The sequence below is a fragment of the Esox lucius genome, chromosome 17 (assembly GCF_011004845.1).
Source record: "Esox lucius isolate fEsoLuc1 chromosome 17, fEsoLuc1.pri, whole genome shotgun sequence".
Taxonomy (NCBI): domain Eukaryota; kingdom Metazoa; phylum Chordata; class Actinopteri; order Esociformes; family Esocidae; genus Esox; species Esox lucius.
The window spans coordinates 25,750,178-25,766,480 of record NC_047585.1 but is presented as its reverse complement, the minus strand read 5'-3'; the positions used below and the strand labels follow the sequence as shown (position 1 = coordinate 25,766,480).

General features: G+C 45.0%; 1 protein-coding gene across 3 annotated transcripts; it reads left to right on the top strand.

Moving 5' to 3' along the window:
* The first annotated feature begins 240 nt into the window (after nt 1-240).
* On the top strand, nt 241-16,185 carry etnk2 (ethanolamine kinase 2). 3 transcript variants are annotated; one of them, XM_013138258.3, is made up of 9 exons: nt 241-809; nt 5,742-5,879; nt 6,485-6,606; nt 7,255-7,395; nt 9,151-9,293; nt 9,371-9,454; nt 11,040-11,200; nt 11,332-11,405; nt 11,825-16,185. In XM_013138258.3, the coding sequence occupies exons 1-9, from the start codon at nt 663-665 to the stop codon at nt 11,895-11,897; spliced, it is 1,083 nt and encodes a 360-aa protein (XP_012993712.1). In that variant the 5' UTR covers nt 241-662; the 3' UTR covers nt 11,898-16,185. The 3 variants fall into 3 exon arrangements, with proteins under 3 accessions (XP_012993712.1, XP_019911157.2, XP_012993713.1); XM_020055598.2 differs by lacking the exons at nt 241-809; nt 5,742-5,879 and having other exon boundaries at nt 6,575-6,649; XM_013138259.3 differs by lacking the exons at nt 241-809; nt 5,742-5,879; nt 6,485-6,606 and adding an exon at nt 6,676-6,778.
* Nucleotides 16,186-16,303: the final 118 nt, after the last annotated feature.

The window sequence follows — 16,303 nt, the reverse complement described above, 5'->3', positions numbered from 1 at the left end:
AGGCAGTTGTATTAAAACACTACTACCCTTGGATTAAAATTGGAAGGCTACTTGTACTCGATGAGAATATGTGTGAGTCAATAGGGGGCGCACGAGATCACGTTGTAGCAAATGTCTGTAACTAGTCATGTGGCACAATATTTTTGTAAAAACAATGACTAGGGATTTCGTAATCCAAAGTGTATCCTCACTGAATGTTACTGAGAATGTCCTTCTTTTGTAGTCGATATTTCACGTTTTGGATTTGCTTAGGTCTACTAAACTTGACAACGCGTAAAAAGGAAAAACATCCCTGCCACTCTAAAACTCTTCGACTCTACTCGGATATACTCGGCTTTAGGAAGTGGGCGTGCTCCCTTCCGCGGTTGGAGAGCATGCACAGAGTATGTCGAGCATCGGATGATTTCGTGAGGGCGGTACCAGGAGGACATCGGGTAGTAAATTGACCGGTTTCAGTGCAAACCGACAAGAACCTCATCGGCAGTTGCATCTGTGCATCTTCTTAGCTCTTATTTAACCACCGATAATCCCTTGGTTTAGATAGTGTCGCTAACCAGTTACTATTTGTCTATACCATCCAACTCACCGAATTGTTTTTGTTATATTTTCATGTCCCAAATTCCTAAAATATCGAGAGTTGGAAACGAAAAATAAGCCACATTATGGAGACCGAGATACATGTGCCTGTGGGGTCGCCGATAATTCCAAAATTCCCAATTTTCGTGGATGAGCATAATGTAACTGATGGGGCAATGAAGCTGATAAAGCAGCTTCGGCCAGCATGGGACATAAACCATGTCAAGATCAAGGTAAGTCGGACATCTCCGCACTCAAAGACTCGCTAATGCTAGCTATATAGCATAACGTAAACCTTACATTATTGACCAGATCAGGCCAAGTGGGCCTCGGTTCATTTAAAAGATCGTGTATCAACTACTTATTTTTCATATACCTACTTATTATTACTTATTCTTTTTTTAAATTGCGAAATATATAGTTGTTTTATGCAGCTAGGTAACGTAAGCTTACTAACTAGCTATCAGACATGCTACGTCAGACCTTGGAGTAAAATGTAGCTAGCTCTTTACATATCCTTTCAGAACCGGGGTGGCAACTTCGGTCTTGGTTATTTCATGCAGGTTGTTAATTGCAAAGGTGTCCAAGATCAAAATTCGTCTTGTAAGGAGATGGTTAAAACAAGAAGCGTTTTTGTTCTTCAGAGGTTCCTGCCCCTACAGTACTTTAGTGACAGCTGTCTGCCGAGATCGAGCAGACGACGTCTAGGGCTAAGTCAAGGGAACGCATAGATTGTTCTCCTTGTTGTCTCAAGGATTCAGACAATACGCTAACGATGCTATCTACCCCTCAATACTGCGCTCCACTGATACAATAATAGAATGGTCCCCAATAATGCTGAACCCACCTTTCAAGCAGTTGCACATTTGATGGAGACGTGGATAATATCCAGCTTCCTATGTCAGTGACTAGCTGGCAGTTTTGTGATGGTCAGGCTGCATTGATTAGGTTAATATTGCCATCAGAATAATTCAAGAAATCTTCCAGACAAATTATAATTCTGTCCCCAATCTAACTAACCAAAGGATAATGTCAGAGTCCCAGGATATTTTATTTGCATGGTCCATTGCCACAGTAGCTTAATGTAATACTTTATTGAAAGTAAAATCAGCAGTTGAAACAATGTGTCTGTCCTGCCACATTCCTTAGTGTAATATTATTATTCTATACAGGTCTGATAAAGTACACATCTGCAGCCGCTCTTTTATTGTATGTATTCTTTGGGTGGTTTTAGCTGCTGTTAAAATGTTAACGCTGTTTCACTCAGGGTTGGGAAGGGGAAATGCATTTTTCATTGACACTTGTGGTACGACACCTCCTGTCAGTCAGTTTCTTGCTTAAATGACAGCTGTTTCATGTCAGTGTGTAGAATATGACATATAATCAGGAAAGTAATACTACAATCTCTTTACGCATGTCCAACTCCCCAGTCGTTCTGGGTTTTGTACATAAAGCATGTGATTGCCTTCCACCTGGTTGTGTTGTGTGTGTGTCTAGCCCAGCCCCCCCCCCCACGAACTCCCGCTGCCCTATGGCTGAGAATGTGACACTGTTTACCTCCATACACAGCTTTTCTCAATGGGAGCCAACCAAACCATATTGTCCCCTGCCTTTGTCCCTAGAAGTCCATATAGCTCCAAATCACCACAGCCTAATAATTCCACAGGCCCCCAGTCATGGGCCTGTGCCAACACTGAGAGGGAGGGAGGGAGGGAGGTTGTGGACAAACCAACACACTGGGAGTACAGACAGGTGAGGGGACAGTGCATGCTGGAAAACAGATACGTGGGAGAGGGAAATAGTCAGAGATGGATTGCTGGGGACAGAATATTGTTGGAGTGAAGGGAAACTTGTTTACTGGAACACAACAGACCTGACTGAGCCACCTGGACAGAAGTGGGGGGGCTTTCTCTGGCTTAAAATATCTAGTGTCAACTCCAGTGGCCAACATCCTGCTCTCTGTCCCTGAAAACACCAGAAGCTGCCAACGTCACATTTCATTCCCACCTTTGACCTTAATGCCTCACAGCTGCTTATCATCACACATTAAAGCCATCTGTTAGCTATATTTTGTCTAACACAGAAAGGATTTCCAAATGATTAAGTCATAAGCAAAAGGTCAGTGTTCATGACTCCACCATCCGAAAGAACTTGAGCAAAAATAGGATTCATGGTAGAGTTCACTAAGAAGAACATGAGTTCTCGTGTTCCTGAAAGCATCTGGATTATCCTCATTAATTCTGGACCAACGTTTTATTTAAAGAAAAAGGAGTAGGCCAGAGTCCACCGAGTCACTGATGATGAATGACTACAGGAATGGTTTGCCATTATTGCTGCTGAGGTGGAACCAGTTTTAGAGTTTTAAGGGGGCAGTTATCTTTCCACATGTAGGCACTGGGTGTTGCATAACTTTCTTGACTAAATAAATGTCATGTTTTTTTACTCAGGATGCCTTTTGATCTTATTAGGTTTTCACTGAAGGTCTGATAACATTCTCTGCTAAAAATATATAGGAAATCGAAACATATCTGACGGGCAAATACATTTTCACCATACTACTGTATATATGTCTTTCCTTTTTTTTGTGTGTGTGTGCTGCTTGACCAAAAGTGCCACTTAATAGTAGCGCAACTGCCAGTTTTGTGGTGGACATTCGGTGGAATATTGTCTCTCATTAATTTCCATGTATTAATATCCAAAAGACATCCATTATAAAAGAAACGTTACCTTAATCTATTGGGGAGAGTTGATTTGAATGCAAACTGTTGTTGCTGGCATACATGAATACATTCTATATACAGCCCGGTTTAGTAGCACTACTGGCGTTCATTGGCTTCTGACTGCTGTTTTGAGCCAATACTGTAGACATGCCAGTATGCGCAGTGCATTGTGTTGTGGGTGAGCATAGACGGTCATGGGATAAAAAATGCATTCACAAAAGCTATGCACATTTGTGCGGTCATAACACAGCGCCAGTGTTCTAATCTCTGGTCAAGCATTCCAGGAATGTCAGCCATGTATGGGTGGGTGGCCTTTGGCCAGAGAGGGCCAGTGTTTAGCTCTAGTCCCTCAGTGGTCTCTCTAGCTGCGGGGATTGGTATCTAATGTCTGACCAATCATTAATCCAGATTTTCCGCATTCCAGACAGCTTGAATATGGTCAGGTATTATTTATTAGGTGTATCTCAATGGTTTGCACTGGATGGAATGTAAGAGTAAATAAAGCCATGCTTGACTACATTTGCAGACCATCAGTTACTGTGGCCCTCTACCCCTACAGTAGTGCCATGTCAATATCCATTCGACGAGAAATTCAGTTGTAAGGAAAGATTTATTGAAAAACATTTTTTTTGAAGTATGCAGTTGTGTCAGGATTGGACTCCAAACCCTGTCTACTTCCAGAACAGCCTGAATTTATTGGGGTGTGTATTCTACAAGAAAACATTCCACATGGATGTTGGGCAGTGCTGAAGATGTGGCATAACCCATTTGCTGTGGGTTGAAAGGTGGTACATTCATGCTGTGAACAACATTTTAACTAATTCCAAAGATATTCTATTGGGTTGAGGCGTAGTGATCCTGCAGTCTACTCATGTAAACTGAATTCGGCAACGCTACATACTTTGCACCAATGGGGTGTTATCCTGCTGGAAGTGTCCATATCAAAAAGGGTAGGAAGTACCCATGAAGGGATGCACCTGGCCAGCAGCAATGTTCAGATACACCGGTATTCTAACATTGCTCAGTTGGTAACAAGGGACCTAACATGTGCCAGGAAAGCATTCCTCGCAATACAACTGCCTCTAGCCTGTTCTGTTGACCCCAGGAAGTGTGGGACCTAGGACTCCTGCTGCTTCCCCTAAACCCTGACCCTGCCAAACCCTGACCCTGCCATCCTCTAAACCCTGACCCCACCCAACCGCCAAACCCTGACCTCGCCAAACCCTGACCCCGCCATCCTCCAAACCCTGACCCCGCCATCCTCCAAACCCTGACCCTGCCATCCTCTAAACCCTGACCCCACCCAACCGCCAAACCCTGACCTCGCCAAACCCTGACCCCGCCATCCTCCAAACCCTGACCCCGCCATCCTCCAAACCCTGACCCCGCCATCCTCCAAACCCTGACCCCGCCAACCTCCAAACCCTGACCCCGCCAACCTCCAAACCCTGACCCCGCCAACCGCCAAACCCTGACCCCGCCAACCGCCAAACCCTGACATCAGCGTGACGCTAATTGTCCAGTGTTGGTGGTGATTGTTCGCTGACTGGAGCTGTTTGATGCTCTGTTTGAGCTGATAGCAGTGGAACCTGGTCTGGCTGTAATTGTCTATTTGGACAACTTTTTTGTGTTCCATGATGTTGATGTGTGACCCTCCTACATGATTCTTGCCAACCTCCTTCAAACTGTCTCATTACTGTAGCTGACTGGTTGTTTATTTGACTCAGGATTGTAGGGTCGAACAATATTTGTAAATAATAAAACACTTTTAAATAATTGGCACACTAGGCTATGTTTGAATACAATTAGGTACAATCTTTGAATTTGCCTGATGCTTTAATAGTGCACTGGATTATGATATATTACAGATTACTTGAGGAGACTCGAGATTATATTAGGAGCAAGAACTGACCCTTCACCCACTTTAAGTCATCCTCTTGTAGTTTTTTATTAATGCCACGTAAACACACACTTGCTACCACTGGTCAAATGTATCTTGTGATTAAGCTGCCATAAAGGGCAATGTGTTTTTTGTGGACCAGCTCTTCAATGGTTTAAATCACAGATTGCGACACAGCAGGTACATTTGGAACCTGAGCACTAAAAGCCACTGATGTGTTTCTGACTGTCAAAATCCACTGGCCCAAGATGCTTTTACTGGCCCTGGGCCAGTGAGACATCATTAATGTTGGACCCTGTTGTGACTCACTCAACAATCTCCTTGTCATCTAGACCTACTATTGCTGTTAGACCGGCTTGTGCCCAAAATGACCTAGTTACAGTAAACTGGAGTAGATTTCACTTAAGTCTCCCTGCCTGACCCTGCTTGCCCGAACTCCACTGGTGATGGCACTGCTGATGCATTCTTTTGGCTTAATTAATAACCCCCCTGCCTATTCTCTCTTTCACTCTCTTTCTTGTTTTCTCCCTTTCTTACTCTCTCAGCTCTTTACTGATGGGACCACTAATAAGCTGGTGGGTTGTTATGTGGATGCCAGTCCAGAAGACGTGGTTCTGGTGCGGGTGTATGGGAACAAGACAGAGCTGATTGTCGACCGAGACAATGAGCTGAAGAGCTTCCAGGTGAATGCATTCTTAAACGGTTTTTACTTTTCTCACACACACACACACAGTTTGTACAGCTACCCTCATGGGGAGCAGAAAATAGAAATTGCATGCTCCCTTGCCCTAATCTTAACCCTAACCCTTACTCTAACCTTAACCTAACCCTAAACCTAACCTTAACCTCAATAAAGTAACATTTATGCCTAAACTTTACCTAGATGTAATGCCTAACCTTAACCCTAAACTTAACCAAGAACACCTGGACCTTAAAGAAACCCCAATTCTAACTATAAAATCAATATTATTAGGGTTTAGGTTTGACCCTAAACCTAAACCCTCAGCCGGAAATTTACTTTTGCCTCACGGGGACCGGCAAAAGGTCCCAATGAGTCAATTTTTTTCTGGTTTTACTATACTCATTGGGACATTCGGTTCCCATGAGTTCAGTAAGACCTAACCCACTCACACTTCAGAGCTTTCAGTTGCTGCTCTACAAATTACCTATTTAAATTACTCCAGATGTTTCCGAAAATGTATAGTACAGGTAGCCAATTTGAACTTTGCATTGACCCATATGGAAGCTACGTCCTGGTTAGCGGTGTCTAATCATTGTGTGTTCCCAGGTGCTGCATGCTAACGGCTGTGCGCCCCGCCTCTACTGCACCTTCCAGAATGGCCTCTGCTATGAGTTCATGCAAGGGGATGCCCTTGGGACACAGGATGTCAGGGATCCTACCCTACTCAGGTGAGGACATGGTATTGTCCGACAGTCACTTCTCCCTACTCAGGTGAGGACATGGTATAGTCCAACAGTGACTCCTTTCTATTCAGGTGAGGACATGGTATTGTCCAACAGTCACTTCTCCCTACTCAGGTGAGGACATGGTACAGTCCAACAGTCACTTCTCCCTACTCAGGTGAGGACATGGTACAGTCCAACATGCATCCCTTCAGACCTCATTGCTGAAGTATAGTGGACTAGTGATGATTCTCCAGGGACTGTTCAGTCTGATGACAGACCTGTGCCGTGTTAGCACCATGGAACTAGAACTAAAGGTCAAATAACAGTTAATACATTATTCATTATCCAAACAGAATCCTGGACACAACATTTTTCTGTACATATTGAATGAGCACATGTATACTATTGTAAATTTTTCCCTCTTGATTATTTCCCTCAAAATCAAGAACTGGTAAATGGTAGCATAATCTATTCAGTAGCGTGAAATATTGTGTGAGTGTTTTCAGACGTTAGGTTTAACCTGGCTGTGTGGAGGAGGTGCTTCTTTTGTGTCCTTAACGTGTCCTTGTGTAAATTACATTTGAAATGTTTGAATCCTTTATAATGCGATATGTGGATTTAAATAATGTATTTAGTGTTTGTCCTCCTCAGACTAATCTCCAGGGAGATGGCTCGTATCCATGCCATACATGCCCACAATGGCTGTATCCCTAAACCCAACTTGTGGATCAAGATGAGAAAATATTTCTCTTTGGTTGCCACCGAGTTCACTGAGCAAGCTTCGAATGTCAGGTTAGAAGAACCTAAACTTATATTTAAACGGCACTGTTTTTATTGGCAATTTCATATAAATAAATTGTATATCATTTAAATGTTATATTAGTGTTATTATTGTTTCTCAAACTTTTGTTTTACCTGAGAGAAAGGGCCAGCTCCTTTGCCATTAACAGCTCTTGGCTGCCTTGTGACTCCTTAGCAGCAGGCGTGTTCATGTAAAGCTGAGCAAATAGTTAGAAAAGTGTGTATGGTAGGGACAGTTTGGCCGGCTACAATTTTATTTACAAACTTTTAATTATTTGTATTGGCCAAAAGTAGCTATTGGCTAACATCCATGGCCCACACTGGCTCCTGTTTGTCAATACGGTCTATCAGGTTGAAATGATCATATTCCTGGCAGCTGTCTCCTGTCTGTTCTCTGTGGCTTTCTGCCTGGATTACTCTGTACCTTCCTCTGGTTATGAAGTCCTGTATCGTGGCTGTGAGTTAGGGGTCATCCCAGATACAGTGGTACATTTGGATTAGGGAGCCTCAGGCATGCACAGGGATAACAGATGTTTGCTTACCCTTTCCAGTTCATCAGCCAGCTTAGAACGCCTGGGTAACGTAGCACGCTAATGTATTCAGTCAGCCTGCCCACTGTATGCACACGCACTGAAACGCACACACCCCCGTGACCCAAGACTCCACTCTGCCTCAGCCGGCAATATCGACAAGATGTGCAGAGGGTGGATTCTGGACAGGCAAGGAAAAGAGGGCTGGGTGAGGCCCTGCGACCGCCCGGGTTAGTGGAGGGCCGTCCCGGGTTAGTGGAGGGCCGTCCCGGGTTAGTGGAGGGCCGTCCCGGGTTAGTGGAGGGCCGTCCCGGGTTAGTGGAGGGCCGTCCCGGGTTAGTGGAGGGCCGTCCCGGGTTAGTGGAGGGCCGTCCCGGGTTAGTGGAGGGCCGTCCCGGGTTAGGGGAGGGCCGTCCCGGGTTAGGGGAGGGCCGTCCCGGGTTAGGGGAGGGCCGTCCCGGGTTAGGGGAGGGCCGTCCCGGGTTAGGGGAGGGCCGTCCCGGGTTAGGGGAGGGCGGTTGGTTACTAATAACATCAGTACAGCCGATAGTAGCTGTTGCTGTACTAGTAATGGAAGAAGGTTGCAGAGTTTAATTGTTAGTCATTTGTCCCCTCCCCCCCTCCTCTCCTCAGGCTACCTTTGGATTAGCCTTTTAAGCCCATTACCAGTGGTCAGTTAGTTGGCTGAGACAGCCATTCCCCTCTACACTGCTCAATTGGGCCAAACTGGATCAATGCCGTCAGAGGGCTGGGACATCTGTGCAGTTCAACTACACAGTCATCAATGACACGTGAGCTGCTATCAGAATCCTCTGCAAAGTGGGCCCCATGGATTTCCATGGTCAGTGAGAGCCTTACAGTGACCCGTAGAGCGCACAGAAGTATGCACATGATCAAATATCCACTAGGACACATTCTCAGTAGCTAAAAATCCCCCTGCACACATGGAACGTTTTGGTATTGCATTTTCAGTTCACATTAAAGGAAGGGAAATCTAGGCAGAGATGGGGGATCTGTGCGTAGTGGTGGGGTAAAATCACTGTGACTACCACTCTGGTTGCCTCTTCTGATTATGTTTGTTGCAGCACCTTGAAAACAATGTCTGTCCCACTCTAGTAAAAACATAGACATAAAAACAGACCTGTTTCAGCCACTAAATAGAGACAGCTTACTGAGGTATATTTCTCATTAGCTGTGAATGTGGTGTGTCCCTCAGGATCCAGCAGGAGGTGCCCAGCCAGGCGGTTTTGGAGGAGGAGATGGCCTGGATGAAGGAGCACCTGTCTCAGTTGGGCTCTCCTGTGGTGCTTTGTCATAACGACCTGCTCTGTAAGAACATCATCCACAACAACAAAGAGGGTGAGACAGGACAGCATCCACAGCATCATCCCCTTATGACATCCTGAACATGTTGCTGACTGTCTGTTCATTTCCAGGTCATGTCCGGTTCATAGACTATGAATACTCCAGCTACAACTACCAGGCCTTTGACATTGGGAACCACTTCAATGAGTTTGCAGGTACAAGGAGATACCTGGGCTATGTGATGGTGTTAACGTGTGTGTCTGTGTCGGTGTTAACGTGTGTGTCTGTGTCGGTGTTAACGTGTGTGTCTGTGTCGGTGTTAACGTGTGTGTCTGTGTCGGTGTTAACGTGTGTGTCTGTGTCGGTGTTAACGTGTGTGTCTGTGTCGGTGTTAACGTGTGTGTCTGTGTCGGTGTTAACGTGTGTGTCTGTGTCGGTGTTAACGTGTGTGTCTGTGTCGGTGTTAACGTGTGTGTGTGTCGGTGTTAACGTGTGTGTGTGTCGGTGTTAACGTGTGTGTGTGTGTGTGTGTGTGTCTCGGTGTTAACGTGTGTCGGTGTTAACGTGCGTGTGTGTCGGTGTTAACGTGTGTGTGTGTGTGTGTGTGTGTGTGTGTGTGTCGGTGTTAACGTGTGTGTGTGTGTGTGTGTGTGTGTGTCGGTGTTAACGTGTGTCGGTGTTAACGTGTCTCGGTGTTAACGTGTCTCGGTGTTAACGTGTCTCGGTGTTAACGTGTCTCGGTGTTAACGTGTGTGTGTGTGTGTCGGTGTTAACGTGTGTGTGTGTGTGTGTGTGTGTCGGTGTTAACGTGTGTGTGTGTGTGTCGGTGTTAACGTGTGTGTGTGTGTGTCGGTGTTAACGTGTGTGTGTGTGTCGGTGTTAACGTGTGTGTCTGTGTCGGTGTTAACGTGTGTCTGTGTCGGTGTTAACGTGTGTGTGTGTCGGTGTTAACGTGTGTGTGTGTGTGTGTGTGTGTGTGTGTGTGTGTGTGTGTGTGTCTCGGTGTTAACGTGTGTCGGTGTTAACGTGCGTGTGTGTCGGTGTTAACGTGTGTGTGTGTGTGTGTGTGTGTGTGTGTCGGTGTTAACGTGTGTGTGTGTGTGTGTGTGTGTGTCGGTGTTAACGTGTGTCGGTGTTAACGTGCGTGTGTGTCGGTGTTAACGTGTGTGTGTGTGTGTGTGTGTGTGTGTGTCGGTGTTAACGTGTGTGTGTGTGTGTGTGTGTGTGTCGGTGTTAAAGTGTGTGTGTGTGTGTGTGTGTCTCGGTGTTAACGTGTCTCGGTGTTAACGTGTGTCGGTGTTAACGTGTGTGTGTGTGTCGGTGTTAACGTGTGTGTGTGTGTGTGTGTGTGTGTGTGTGTGTGTGTGTGTGTGTGTCTCGGTGTTAACGTGTGTCGGTGTTAACGTGCGTGTGTGTCGGTGTTAACGTGTGTGTGTGTGTGTGTGTGTGTGTGTGTGTCGGTGTTAACGTGTGTGTGTGTGTGTGTGTGTGTGTCGGTGTTAAAGTGTGTGTGTGTGTGTGTGTGTCTCGGTGTTAACGTGTCTCGGTGTTAACGTGTGTCGGTGTTAACGTGTGTGTGTGTGTCGGTGTTAACGTGTGTGTGTGTGTGTGTGTGTGTATGTGTGTGTGTGTGTCTCGGTGTTAACGTGTGTGTGTGTCGGTGTTAACGTGTGTGTGTGTCGGTGTTAACGTGTGTGTGTGTGTGTCGGTGTTAACGTGTGTGTGTGTGTGTCGGTGTTAACGTGTGTGTGTGTGTGTCTCGGTGTTAACGTGTGTCGGTGTTAACCTGTGTGTTTTTAGGTATGAGTGAGCTGGACTATGGTCTGTATCCTAGCCGTGAGATGCAGCTGGAGTGGTTGCGTGTGTATCTGCAGGCATATAAACTAGCCACCAAGAAAGGGGACGAGGTCAGCGACAGAGAACTGGAGACCCTCTACGTACAGGTCAACAAGTTTGCCCTGGTGAGAAACACCATCATTCACACTGCTGTATCCTCAAACACACACACACACACACACTCTGAATCAAATGTTTAACATTGTTCAGGGACTTTGGAACATGTTTGGACCTGTCTTATCTTTGACTTTTCTAGGCATCACACTTCTTCTGGGGCTTCTGGGCCCTGATCCAAGCCAAATACTCCTCCATTGACTTTGACTTTCTGGGGTAAGTGTACAGGTGTCGTGGTCTACTGTGGAGTTCCTGGGCCTGCCAGTCGTGGGGGGGAGGGTTGCGGGGCTGGTGACCAACTGAGAGACAGATCAAACTCAGCAGCGCAGTCTAGTTTGTTGTACCCCCTCAGGAGCCTTCTGAGGTGAAACTGACCCACAGGCAGGTGGTTTGACTGTCTGAAATCCAATCAGTCCTGTGGTGATGACAGAACTTTGTATCGCTCTGACTGTTTAGCTGCCATCCAATGGGAGCTGTCTGGGCTATTGTTAGGACTGCCATTGGATAGTTGGTGCTCTCATTAAGTCAGGATGAGTGTTTAACTCTCTCCTTCAACACCTCTCCTCGCACTCCCTCTCTCCCTCCCTCCCTCCCAATCACTTTCTCCCTCCACCTTTTTCCTCATCCTCCTTTAGCTATGCTGTGCTGCGTTTCAACCAATACTTCAAGACCAAGCCTGCAGTGATGGCCCTTCAGATCCCGGAATGAGAGGAGACCAGGAGGAGACCAGGAGGAGACAGAGGGACCCCATCACCGGCGCTGACCGGTGGAGCAGATGCACTTTGACCTGGGATACGTAGGGCTCTTTGCTCCACCTAAATTTCAATCTTTATTTGAAGCTTTCTCATCAAACTGACCCATTTTCTACTGATGTTAGATGGACCAGCGCCCATCCTCAGACCATTGCTTTACATTCTGGTCAAATTCTGATTTCAGCAAACGGCTTTAAATAAAGGTTCAAACCCAGGTCATGTGACAGGAACCCACACACAGGGGCCTAGGGCAGACGGCTGGGTTGGGGGGTGGGGATGCAGGAGGTTACATTAAGGGGTGGATGAACCACAACCTCTGACCCCAGGCTACAAGCGCAATTACCATTGCATTCCTCTTCAACTCAGTCCAGCTCCGTCTAACCATTCAAGCTCATCAGGATTCCTAAAAACAGCCAAGGATGCTGTTTTCATGTTTTTTTGCTTTATTTATGTATTTATTCCGTGAAGAATTGATTGATTGACCTGATATTCATTCCCCAGACTGGTATCGGGATCAGTAGCGTTTGTTGATGGTTTGGAGGACGGTTTGTTGAGTTCTGTGTCTGTTCTCAGGGTTTTCCTGGTGGGTGGCGAAAGGGCCATGGATGTGGGAGAGAGGGCGACCACGATGGACCCCCCGGTCCGTAGCGCTAATCTGAAATCCAATTCAGGTCTACACAAAGTGGCTAGGGGTTGAACCGGCAAGGTTTGAGTTCCCCTGTAGTGAAGGGACCATGTGGACAGACGCAGTTTTGCGTCACTGATGCTAAACTTTAAACCAGGGCTCCATTCTCCCTTACAGCCTCGCTTCCACCTCTTTAGCTTTTATGGTTATAGTGACCTGCTCTGTTAAACTTTCCAAACACCAACCCCCCCTCAGGTTCACAGAGTTTAGGATCACTTATGTTTTTGGTCTGAGGTTTATCGATGTGGAAGTGACCACGGACCGGAGTATGGAGAAGGCTGGGTATATTCATTTGGCTGGGTGATGACCTCCAACCAAGCAGCAAAGCTCCAGGCCGGGCTGGTCTTTTAGGCACACTCCAACTACACTTCGACACATTGGACGCGTTCAGGTTTAGAGTGTAACTCTTGTTCCTCTCAGATCGGGGCCTTGGTCATCACGTAAAGGGAGACTAGAGAGAGGACTTTTGAGTATTAGGTTATCATCCATGCCCATGACTGCTGGGCGGAGACCGTACCCACCGTACCCTGACCTCCACTGGCTGTCTCCTGTTACTGATGGGGTTAATAATTCACCTGAGGACAGAGGAGGTGATATGAATGATTCAGCAGACCGTGACACTGGTGCATCAGCTTTAGCAGAGTCAGGAAGGCAGACCGGCCCCAGTCCCTTTCCCTCGCCAACAGTCCTGTCATTAACATGACAGACCACACCGTGAAAGTGAATACGCGAGCTGCAGAGGCTTTCTGGGTGGTGTAATGAGTCACCAGGCGGTTGTCGCTAGCCATACGGGCTGAGATGGTTGACGAGGTACAGACTTAGACTCTGTCACCAAGGATCATTCTAGAAAGCTACTGTACTGACACTTGGTTCTAGTCTGATCATCTATAATCCTGGTTAGTTGAGTGGTTTGTGTCAGTTCTGGGCTAGACAAATGTCTACATAACCGACCAGGACGGGGGTTTTGGACGATCGGGGTGTTAAGCAGGACACGCATAATATAGCAGCAGATGGAAAATGCAGCATATAGAATTGAGATGACTCATACTTTGTGAAGTTTTTAGGCTTTTGTCCATTCTGTATAGTTATTTTTCGTCTGTAACATTCCAAAATGTTTCGTGTGTGTTAAAGGGGTTTTATGGGTGAGTGGAACATGTGAGAACATTTGTTGTGTTGTTTCCTAAATGGATGGTTTTGGCCCGCCTCTTGAACCTGGGTTTCAGGGCCGACTAATGACTTAGAAAGGCTGAGTCACGACATGCTTGATGCCATATTAGCCAGTAGGACCTGGGTTGAACTGAAGGGGACGCAAATGCTTATTAAATGAGTGCAATGAATATCTTTTTATCGTAGATGTACATATGTGAAGGTGTTTCCTTTGAGTTGACTGTAACATTTTAGTGAGATTAAAGTTGTATTCTCATGTTGGATTGCATCTCAATAGTCTTCAAGTGAATTACTTTCCTTGTCTCCTTCATCTGCTCTAATGTGAATCAACTGGATGAATAGAAATGAAACCACCTGCTTTCATATGTTGTTTTCAGACGCATGTGGATATAGAAGCCACTTTAGATTGACCGAACGAGTGTAAGTGAGATGAGGTGGAAATCCAGGATTGGGGATTAAGATTGTGCCCTATGCACCAAAGGATTCCTGGGCCACATTCAGCTGCAGAACTTTCCAAAATTCCATTACTAGGGCATGTGAATTCTTATTCTACATGTGGGAGAGGCATGTTTTTTCTACATTGCATATTTCTATTCGAATGTTCCAAACAATTGTGTGCTGCTGACTGTGTCTCAGGGGGTAGTTCCATTCAGCTGAACCAGAAGTTACTGCAGAACTAAAGGGCTGATTTGAAATTGTCCCTCCATTCTACCTTCAGCTCACTGCTGTGAATTTTAAAGTAACTGTCCAGTGTTACCCAACAACAAAATACAGTGGAAATATGCAGTGGCTGCAGATCAAACTATTTCCGAATCTTAAATCCTTCGCCTAAAAATCTGCAAAAAGCTTTCAGAAGCTTCTGCACTTGATTATTCTCTATATAGTCTCTGTTGTAGTCGACTTGTAGAGCAGGCTACTTTGGCAAGTTTAAAGTTAAAAAAATAAATAAAATGAATCCATGTCTGCAATAAATAAATAATTGTACATAGTTCAAACAAATCCAAATAGAATAGCATTATTAATACAAAAGCAGCACTACAGTCTTCTGTGAATGCTACTTGGTCAAATGTTGCAGTAAAATTATTGCAACATTCTGCCTAACTGTGTGATCTCTTATTTTCTATTTATTGGGATATGCATTTTTAGTCATCCAGTGTTTTAAATTTGCCTACAAAGAAGTTTTTTAATAATTTGCAGAGAACACATTTTAGAGAGTATTGTATAAACAATATTTAGCACTGTTTTGGTTTATAAGGTGCTGTTGAACAGGGTCTGAAGTACTATATCTTTTGGTCCATTGGATTAAAGATCTCAAAATAGTTGGAGCTGCGGCCACTCTTTAAGAATTAGTTTTTTTTATTGCAAGTAGTCTTTACATTTCAGACTTTTTCCTTTAGTTTTTAAAGGGATATATCAACTTTGATATATGCATGTAGGAAGTATGGTAATCATTCTGCAATACTAAGTTTGACGTGGGGTTTTGTTTTCTATTTTGCTATGCGTACATACAATTATAGGAGCACAATATAAGTTAGCTATGACTTAACAGAATAAAGTTTTACTGAACAGTTACTTTAAAGTTTTGGATACATGTGAACAGTGATGCGCAGGGCTCCTACGCCTTTGATTGGCTTGCGGGTGTTTCTGCCATCTTGCTGACAGGTATCCAGTCTTCTCAGGTCTTTGAGGGCAAGCCGACCCCCAGGGGAACTGAATGTGTGCTGCTGCTGGAGTAGCTATAGATGATTTCATTATGGCAAAAGCCTTCACTGGAAAAATATTGACAGTTCAGAGCTTTGCCATCCCTTATTATATGAAGTTGCCCAAGAGGAATGCAAGTTTACCAATTTCAAAAGCCAATTATGTTGGAGAAACTGCACTGTGGGTTCAGATTTTCTTGTTATTCCAGCATTGCACTGAAAATGTGCTGGCTAAAGAAGTGTTCTGTCCTGACAGTGGGATTTTAAATGTGTTTCAAGGGGTTATTTATTGGGTTTGAACCGGTCCTTTCATGTTTTTGTTTCATTATTTTATATATATAAATATACCAAAATGGTTGCAGTTCATTTGAAATTAACTTGTGTGCGCGTGAATGTACTTAACTGATTTAACTTGAAAACCCTGTACAGATAACTTGATTTTACATTCTCCATCTCCATATTTTGTTTTCTTTTTTACATGCTTTTGATTGATTTGAATGTCAGATAACTGTGGGGGAAGGGTGCAGACCAGCCACTCCTGACAGTGATGCTGACAGAGTGGAGACGGAGGTTGTAAATACTGTAAGAAATACTGTGAATCTGACTGTACAGTGATCCTCCAGACTTCAGGGAGTGCAGGGGAGTAATTTAACATTTGTCAGTAAACATTTCAATAAAAACAAATGTCTGAATCTGTTTTTTGTACACATGAGAAGACGTCCTTCCCACAGGTTGGTTCACTTGGGAGGCAGGCATGGAAACAAACGTGGCGTTTTTTAACAATAGCCACCCTCCGTGTGGGTTTATCCT